General features: G+C 28.9%; 1 protein-coding gene across 1 annotated transcript in view; it reads left to right on the top strand.

Moving 5' to 3' along the window:
* Positions 1-2,877, top strand: part of LOC104711527 — a 10,357-nt gene extending 7,480 nt beyond the window's left edge. Inside the window, exons 11-19 of the mRNA XM_010428229.2 lie at positions 23-142; positions 346-405; positions 512-552; positions 1,357-1,434; positions 1,520-1,604; positions 1,700-1,905; positions 1,983-2,115; positions 2,203-2,403; positions 2,504-2,877. Coding sequence (XP_010426531.1) covers positions 23-142; positions 346-405; positions 512-552; positions 1,357-1,434; positions 1,520-1,604; positions 1,700-1,825 — 510 coding nt within the window. The 3' untranslated portion in view covers positions 1,826-1,905; positions 1,983-2,115; positions 2,203-2,403; positions 2,504-2,877. The remainder of the gene's footprint in view (positions 1-22; positions 143-345; positions 406-511; positions 553-1,356; positions 1,435-1,519; positions 1,605-1,699; positions 1,906-1,982; positions 2,116-2,202; positions 2,404-2,503) is intronic.

Here is a 9,837-nt window from a genome sequence, read left to right as displayed (position 1 = left end):
CCTGATATGTTCTTTTCCGCAGGTCAAAGATCTGACTGAGCAATTTCCAGCTGCCACACCACTTGCTCTGGTGTTAAAGCAGTTTTTGGCTGATCGTACCCTGGATCAATCATACTCTGGTGGATTAAGCTCTTATTGCCTGGTGAGGCGTATTCTTTTACTTAAGTAATATGCTCTTTTCTTTTAGTTTTAGGTGGTCCGTCTTTGTATATTTAATGAGGGTCCTGGTAATTGGTGCTTGTCTAGACGTTCTTGGACAGAAAAATCCAGTCACGTTTTTTTAATCTTTCCACTGGAACATGTTCTAATATTTGTTTGTAATTCTTAAGACTATAATTATTGCAGGTCTTACTGATTACACGTTTCCTTCAGCATGAGCATCATCTGGGGCGCTCTATCAACCAAGTACATAGTTTTATTGTTAATTTATCTGTGACACAACAGCTATCTTGTTTGGGTTTCCTTGTTATATTCTTTCAATTCTTACTAATTGAAAAGAAGTATTTTGCAGAACTTTGGGGGGCTTCTAATGGATTTTCTTTACTTTTTTGGGTCAGTCAATATGGTTACTACATCTCTTTATAATTTTGTTAATTACAGTGACGATAATCGGTAATNATTACATTATACTCTCTTCATGTGAATGTGTCTCTGTAACGCTCTTTTCCTTCTTTTGGCTGTTTCCTGATATGTTCTTTTCCGCAGGTCAAAGATCTGACTGAGCAATTTCCAGCTGCCACACCACTTGCTCTGGTGTTAAAGCAGTTTTTGGCTGATCGTACCCTGGATCAATCATACTCTGGTGGATTAAGCTCTTATTGCCTGGTGAGGCGTATTCTTTTACTTAAGTAATATGCTCTTTTCTTGTAGTTTTTAGGTGGTCCGTCTCTGTATATTTAATGAGGGTCCTGGTAATTGGTGCTTGTCTAGACGTTCTTGGACAGAAAACTCCAGTCACATTTTTTTAATCTTTCCATTGGAACATGTTCCAATATTTGTTTGTAACCAATATTTCTTTGTAACCAATATTTCTTTGTAATTCTTAAGACTATAATTATTGCAGGTCTTACTGATTACACGTTTTCTTCAGCATGAGCATCATCTGGGGCGCTCTATCAACCAAGTACATAGTTTTATTGTTTACGTATCTGTGACACAACAGCTATCTTGTTTGGGTTTCCTTGTTATATTCTTTCAGTTCTTACTAATTGAAAAGAAGTATTTTGCAGAACTTTGGGGGTCTTCTAATGGATTTTCTTTACTTTTTTGGGTCAGTCAATATGGTTACTACATCTCTTTATAATTTTGTTAATTACGGTGACGATAATCGGTAATGTAGGCTTGCTTGTTCTGCAGTAATGTGTTTGATCCTCGCCAGATGCGTGTTTCAGTGCAAGGAAGTGGTATCTATAGGAATCGGGAGAGGGGTTATAGGTAAACATCGCAGCTCTGTCAAACAACAAGTGTTACAAGTGAAATACTAACTTTATACGTTATGTTTTTGGTTCTCTGCTTATAGTATTGATCCGATACACATTGACGATCCTCTCTTCCCAACAAATAATGTGGGGAGAAATTGCTTCCGCATACACCAATGTATAAAGGTAAGTTGGATCTTATATGCAACTATCAATGCTTTTATCTAAAACATACGACGATGAAGAAGGTTTACAATGGTAAAGATGATTTGTTCTTGCAGGCATTTTCTGAAGCTTACTCTGTTCTGGAAAATGAGCTCACATGCATAACTAGTTCTAGTGATTCGTGTGGGAAAAAGCTACACAACTTGCTTCCAAAAATCATCCCAAGTATCATTTCATCTTAGGGATCGAGATGTCTTTCCTGTGCGTGTTGCTTCACAGATCATCCTATCTTGTCGCATATTTAGTATGCAGAGTTGGATAGGTAGATTGCAACTCTGATTTTGCCTTTAGAAGCTCCCTTTTTTTACCATTGACCTAATTTTCCTGTTGAAAATGAAGGTGGAGTTGTGATAACTCTGGACGTTACAAGCTGCTGATAATGATGATGTTTGCAATTCCCGGGAAGAATTCAAAATGAAATCATGAAGATAGGCTTCCGCAATACCAGAGTTGCTTATAATTGCATCCCACGGTATTTGCAGATACTCCTGTGAAACGCGCTTATAAATGTATTGCACGTAGTTTGGTTACTGAACATGCTTGGTTGGTTGTTTTAAAGCAAGTAGGAACAATGCTATCTAGGTGAGCTGCTGGAAGAGAAAGAGCAGAGGCATATCAAGTGACAAGACTAGGGACATTAAAGAGGTGTGTTAATCAGCGGCGACACGCCTGGCTGATTCGAAAGACAACTGCAGAAGTGTAAACTAATGTTGAAGAGGCATTGTTTTGTAGGCATGGATGGGTCAGCAGTGATATCGAGGTATAATGTACAATTATTAATTAACTTTTTTAGTTTCAGAAAACTTAAAATTGATCTTTGTTAAGTTAATAAATTGTTTAATAGTATCATTGATATGCAGAGTTGATTTGGCTTAAGTGGGAAGGAGTAGTAAGTAAGCAGTAGAGGAAGAGGAAGGCAAACGAATGAGAGTCTTTCTACATTTCATTCCCACGTCTTCTACATTGAACAAGTGACTTTAAAAATTGGACCTTTTGCGTCGGCGGCGATACTGACTAAAATTGCTGTTACAACTACTTATTTAGAGAATATGATTATGAATAATGATGGATGGTATTGGTGTGTGATTAGGATCTCTCTATCTCTCTCATGTTGTGTGCGTTGCAGAGGTGTGAAGGGAATCCCATTTAGCCAACATTTGACTTTACTTTCCTGCGAGTCGTATTCCGAAACACACACATATGTGTCAAATCACATATCTCAACTTTCGATTTTTTTACTTTTAGCATTATATATACTAGGATGTCGGCCCTTGCGATAAAAGCGAAAACTTGAAATAATTAACATTGTTAATTTCACATTTCAAATGACCAGTGGTGGATATAGCCATTTATTTTACCGGATTTTACCGGGGGCAAAAAAAATTATATAATATATGCTAAATAATATAATAATTTTTTATCTACCAAAATTAATTTAGAAAAGAAGAACCTACAAAAATTATGCTGAATGAAAACCCGTGTATGAATGAAAATAACTTTCAGTTTTGAGAAGTGATTCTCTTAACGGGGCAGAAATCATCTTTTTAAGGGGGGCAATCCATTAAATTCTTAGAAATGTATAAGTAAATTACAAAATTTGACGGGGGCAACTGCCCCTTATTTACCATACGTACATCCGCCCTTGCGAGTGACAATGTTTTGGTAATTTTTAATTGTATAATATAAAAGTCATAAATAATGACTAAGATGAATTAACCAAATTAGTTAAATATAATATTTGTTATATATATATATATAAATGAAAAATCGATTCTGTGACAATAAGAAAATAATGTTAAAGATATATAAATCTAAGTTTACTGAATCAAATTCAGATAGAATAAAATTTAAAAGATATTCACATAGAATAAAATTTAAATTATTATTCTATTGAAATTTAGAAAAAATAATAAGAGAATCAGGGAGAAAGAGCTCATAGCTGCAACTGAAATCAACCAAATTGACTAAAAAGATTTATAAATCTAGGAAAAAATAGAAATCACAATTAATTACCTAAATTAATACTTGAAAGAGATGATCAATATAGTTAGATGGAAAACGACACTAAACAAAAGTTAGATGAATGTATCAATAAATAAAACAATCCAAATTTTTTAACAAAGATGAGTGAATTAATGTTGATTAATAAATTGAAAGAAAATAATACTCAGAATTTTTAAATTTGGAGGTATTAAACAATAGTCAAATAACAAAAACTCTTTTCAGGACCCATAAAAATATAAATATAAATAAACAAAGAGATGTGAAACAAAAATGTGCGAAAACTAACAAATGTGAACATTGAAAGCTGGAAGTACGAGGAAGAAACACAATTGTTGGATTAAAATAGTGTAACTTTTAGGATCACTAGGCAATTAGTCCACGCAACGCGTGGTTGTATGCATAATAGTTTTGATTATATTTCTTAAATTTTCTTAAACTAAAAATATTGTTTTACTAATGTATAATCTTAAAATAATTATACTAATGTATGAATCTCAAAAATATTTATAGCAATTTCTCACAATAACACTCCTGTCAACATTTTTTTGGTATAGTTATTTATTACACAAAACTAAAAATATATAAACTTTTCTATAAATAAAAAATTAACCAATACTAGAAAAAATTATTACAAATTGATTAGCTATATTAATATAAATAATAATATAGTAATTTAAACATTTTGCTAATATGAGAGAATCTATGTTTATGATCATGTTTTATAGAGGTTAAACATTCATTTAAAGATTTTTTCTTAATGACATTGTAAACATAAGACTGTAATATAGTAAAATTGAATCAAATAAAATTATCAAAAAATTTAGTAATTACGTATAAAATTATTGTATATAGAATATTCCTCATTTCAAAGTTTAAAGCAATTAAAATAATTAAAAAATATTAAAATTTTACGAAAAACATTTTTTCTTGAAAGATAAATATATTAGTTGGAGGAATGAATGTAAAATTATTGGGTAGGAGTTACATTTGAATTAAATGTAGAGTTAAATGGAGTTAAATGCCTTTAAAAGTGGGTTAATTATAAATAAATATTTTAATTTATTTTTGACTTAAAAGAAAAGGAATACCAAGTGGCTCAATCAAAATTTAAACTTACACTTTTTGATTGTTTTGTTGATATAAACTCAACACTGACACATAATATTCCAAATTGAAAATATTACTTTTGAAGTGACAAACTAAATTAGTTTTTTTTTTAATTATATTAACTTCAATCTAAAGATTTTTTAAAACCCCAAGAATAACTTCAATCCTTTTGTTTTTTGTTTGTTTTTCACTCATCAATTTAATTTATAGTGCTAGATTTCATACTAATGGTTTCATCTTTAGAGGATTTAGTTAAATGGTATTTTAATAATTATATTATTTTCTATATTTAACTTTTTCATTTTGCTTAAATCAAGAAAATCAATTTTTTTTATAGTTAAGTTCTTTTTGTTTTCAAAAACCTCAAATATTAAATAATATAAATATTATATTGATCTTTACATATTTATCTATTGGATCACAAAACAAAACATTCTTTACAAAATAAAATAGACTTTATAAATGGATAATTATATTGATCATTCTAAATTATTAAAATTGATACATGAATATGTGAGATAACCAGAATACATAATAGAGAATTAGAGATGAATCTTTTCAACTTCATGACCTTATTGTGTGGTGAATATTGTAAGAGTATGAAAAATAATGACTTATAAGATGCTAATCTAAAATAGATAATGAAGATAAACTTTTTAAAACAGATTCTCAAATAAACTTGATTTTTTGTTAAAACCAACATATGTGAATTTAAATTTAGCTATGGAAATTTTAAAAATAAATATGAATAGATTAGAAAGGCAAGAAATATAAAAGAAATATTTTATTCTTATATAAATAAAATAAAAATTGAAAACAATGTTAATTCTATATAATACTTTCTAAATTAAAATATAGAATCAGACTCTTACAACACATATTAGATATAACAACATTTGATATTAGTGAGAGAGGAGGAGAGAATGATTACTTATAAGATGATAATCCAAATTAGATAATGGAGATGAATCTTTAAATATAAAACAATGTAAAATATATATATCATGTAGTCTCTAAAATTAAAATTTAGCATTAAAATTTTACAATGATATTTTTCATTTGTTTTTTTGTAACCCATACAACAAAAATAAGAAATCGAAAACATAAAAAAAAACAAAAAATATATTTTGGCGGCTGGAGTTGTATGTCAGAGCTTCGAGACAGATTGTGTAGAATTGGTGGCGATGGTGCAGAATCCTGACGATTGGCCAGCTTTTTCGAATCTGTTGGAGGAGTTATTTTTGCTCAGATTACGCTTTCCTTCCTTCTCCCTGACCAGGATCACTCGCGAGCTCAACGTAAGGGCAGATTGTTTAGCACGTTCTTCAAGATCTTTATTTTCTGAAACTTCTTTTGTAAACTCGTTTCCTCCGGTTTGGGCAACCAATCTGGGAGTTATCTTTTAATTTAAGTAATGTTTGGTTGAAAAAAAAAAAACAAAAAAAACAGAAAAAGATTTGAGATATTGTGGAATAGAATGAAAGAAGTGGAAGAGAATGAGAGAATGTGAAAATGAGAAAGTAAAAAATGCCAATATGAGAGAATGAGGCAATGCTTATTTATATGATAAGAATTGATGGAAGTTAAATTTAGAATTATTGGAGTTACAAATATTATTTATTGTGTTTGAATAAAATTGAGTGGTGGAATATGATTAATTCATAATTTATTTTATTTTCAGTTATAATTTTATTTTAATATATGAATTAAATGTATTGTGTTAATTGGGTCTTAAATATTATTTAAAGCAATTAAAAAATTAGAAAGCAAATAAAAAAAATAAATAAATTAGAAAGTATTAAATGAAAATCAACCAATAAGGAGAGACCAAAACCTTACTTTTATATATATGATTACCAAATATAAACAGTTAGATGAGATAATAAAAATAATCTCATCCGTTATATTTAAATTGACCCCTAAAAGTGAGTTTGCTATCTTATTATATAAAGCTTAGTTCTTAAAGTTAGTAACTCGCTAGATCGTGACACGTATTAGTTTTAACGATCAGAGATCAATGTTAAAAATTCACCAGATCGTGACATGTATCAATTTTAACGATTAAATATACAAGTTAGTAACTCATCAGATCGTGACAAATGTCAATTTTAACGATCATAAATCACAGTTTTCAAGCTTGGTAAAACGATAAATAAAATAATTGTAATTTTATTATATTAAAAAAAACTTTGTTAATCCTAAAAGGCAAAAGATTGTAATACACCCCTCTATATAATCAAACAGATGATGACATATTTTTCACCAAACAAAATAATTTCGACTAGCTTTATTTTTCTTGGTAAAATTTTCTTGAAGGCAATTTGTTTGTTGTCTAATCGAAGCAACTATATAAAAAAAATCCTAGATATTATCTCGTGTTTTCGTCGTTTCTTTGAATTTTGTTTAGTTTCTCAATTTCATAATGCATACTATAAAATCTTTGACTTTGAAGTGTTAACAAAGTTTCTTATGTATAATAACTAAGGTTACTGAGATTAACAAATTTCTCACGGTATTATTATTATTATTATTTCAATTAATTTGTAGGACAGGAAGCATAAAAAAAAAGATGAATACACAAATGCAAGATAACACACTAAATCAACTAAACAGAAAGCGTTCTTATCGTCGAACGATAGTACGTTTTAAAAGAAAGTGGGAAGCAAGAAAAAAAAAACAATGAGCTCACTGGAAAATTTTTCTCATAAAATAGAAAAGGGATTAAGGAAAATATACAGAAAATTATTAATTCTAAAAAATGTAAGTATTCACTTCTATATTAATATAGATCGTCTCATATTATTCATCTAACAAAATAATTTATTCAAAAATATTGCTTTCAACTTTGTTCTATTGGTCAACCTTTTTTAATGGAAAGACAAATTTTCCTTATTTTTTAAAACCAAAATATAGTTATACTTTCTACTTTTTCAGTTTGGAATAGGTAATATTAATATGTTAACCCTAAAAAAAAATGGAAAATTAATATATGCATCTTCTTTTTCTAATACTGTATTTTTAATTTTTTTTTTTTTTGACAACTGTATTTTAAAATTTATTGTAGTAGTTTTAGATTGTTTTATTGAATTTATATTTTCATCTTTGAATTATTTGAGATTCATATATTCATGTGCTTATAATTTTCTATTATTTCATTAATTATGTCAAATTATTTTTTTCATAATTTCTCAACCTTGATTGGTTGGTCATAGACCCTTTTTTGTGCAAACATAATTGTTATCATTCGTTCAATCTCAAATGGAGATAAAGAGGAGAAGGTTATCATCCTAATGGTTAGATAAAATAAGCTAATCAAACACAAGCCTACAACAAACATAGACTGGAAAAACATATATCGTTGTTGATAGATCCATGTGAGCTTGGAGACAGAGGCTACATCATGGTGTGTCAAAGAAACTTCCAGAAATTTAACATTAATTACTATCAAAAGATTTTGTGACGTTGGAAAAGGGTATTTAGTTTCATTGGTTGCTGGAGCAAGCCACTTTGAGATAGCTAAAAGACGTGAACATGTTATATGTTCTCTCCACAGAAGAGGAGGGCAGAGCCGAGGTTCTCTCTATGGTGGAGGAGGTTGGACGCAAGGTTATCTCCCCAAGGGAAGAAGATGGGGGAGGTTGGACGCAAGGTTATCTCCCCAAGGGATGAAGGCGAAGCCAAGGTTGTTTCCATGGTGGAGGAGGTTGGACGCAAGGTTCTCTCCATAAAGGAGGAGGGCAGAATCGAGTTTCTCTCCATGGTTAGTCATTACTATTGTGATGTAATTTATTTTTTTGTTCAAAATATTTTTTGAGCCAACAATTTTAGTGATTAAAAAATCTATGCAAAAGTGAAAGTAAAAAGACATATAATAGCTGGCTTAATTTGTTCATATAGACATTTTCTAGGTGGTGGTAGATAATATATTTGTCGCATTTAGTATACTGGAGTGTAAAAAATACACTTTAATGGTAACATACATAAAATATTTGTATATGGATATAAATTAGTGTATTATAGCAAAAAAAAATCATCTATATAAAAGTAGAGTTCTGAAATCTCCTTATTGGTCAATTTGATATTTAATGTTTTAAAATATAATATTTATTTTTAATTAAACTTAAAATTCAACACATTTAATCATATATATAAATTCATACTTTAATTTCACTAATTACCACTAATTTGTAACTGAAAATTCATACTTTAAGTTCACTAATTACTACTAATTTGTAACTGAAATTAAATAATTGTGAATTGACTATTGTTTTCCTCCATTCATTTTCAATTAAACACACTATCAATTAAAATTGTAACTCTTCTAATTAAAATTTTTTTTTTGGTCAACCATTGGGCCACAACTGGCCGGCCCATTGGCCAAATTCCTACATTCGTAGGAACCGAGACTCGATCCCGGGTGTGATGGTGTCTTCTACAGATGGACTTACCTCATGCCACTGCACTAAGGTCACTTCACCTCTAATTAAATTATTTTAGAAATAACTTCTATCACTACAAATCCTATAAATAACCATTCCCACATCCTCCTCCACCATATTTCAAATTCTAAATATTTTTTTTATTTATATATATATGTTTTTGCATGGGTTGAAAACTCATTGTAAGTGTTTTTTTTTACAACTCATTGTAAGTGTTTAATTATGTATTTTGTTGGATATATCTTATATTGTGTTTTCAATTTTATTTATTTGTTTTATGTATTTTTTCCTTTCTTCTTTGTTTACTTATTATTTTTAATTTTAAATTACATATGATAATAAAAAAAATTACATTACATATGTATAATAAAAATTTGATGGCTATACAAAAAAAAATATCATGCAGATTCTAAAAATTATTAATTTTGATCATTGCACAATAAGATAATCAAACTAAAGAAATCATCTTTATTCTTTATCTAGATATTTGATTATTTCTTACATATTTATTTTATTTGTAAAATTATGCAATGTTTTAAGAAAATAAACTATTGTAATACAATAATTAAATTAATTTTCTTTAATTCTCTCTAAGCTCTAAAAAATTGTAATACATATTTTTAGTATACTCATCATTATATTTA

Source organism: Camelina sativa, chromosome 2, assembly GCF_000633955.1.
Source record: "Camelina sativa cultivar DH55 chromosome 2, Cs, whole genome shotgun sequence".
NCBI lineage: Eukaryota > Viridiplantae > Streptophyta > Magnoliopsida > Brassicales > Brassicaceae > Camelina > Camelina sativa.
The sequence above is the reverse complement of the archived record's forward strand: the minus strand, read 5'-3'. Positions and strand labels throughout refer to the sequence as shown.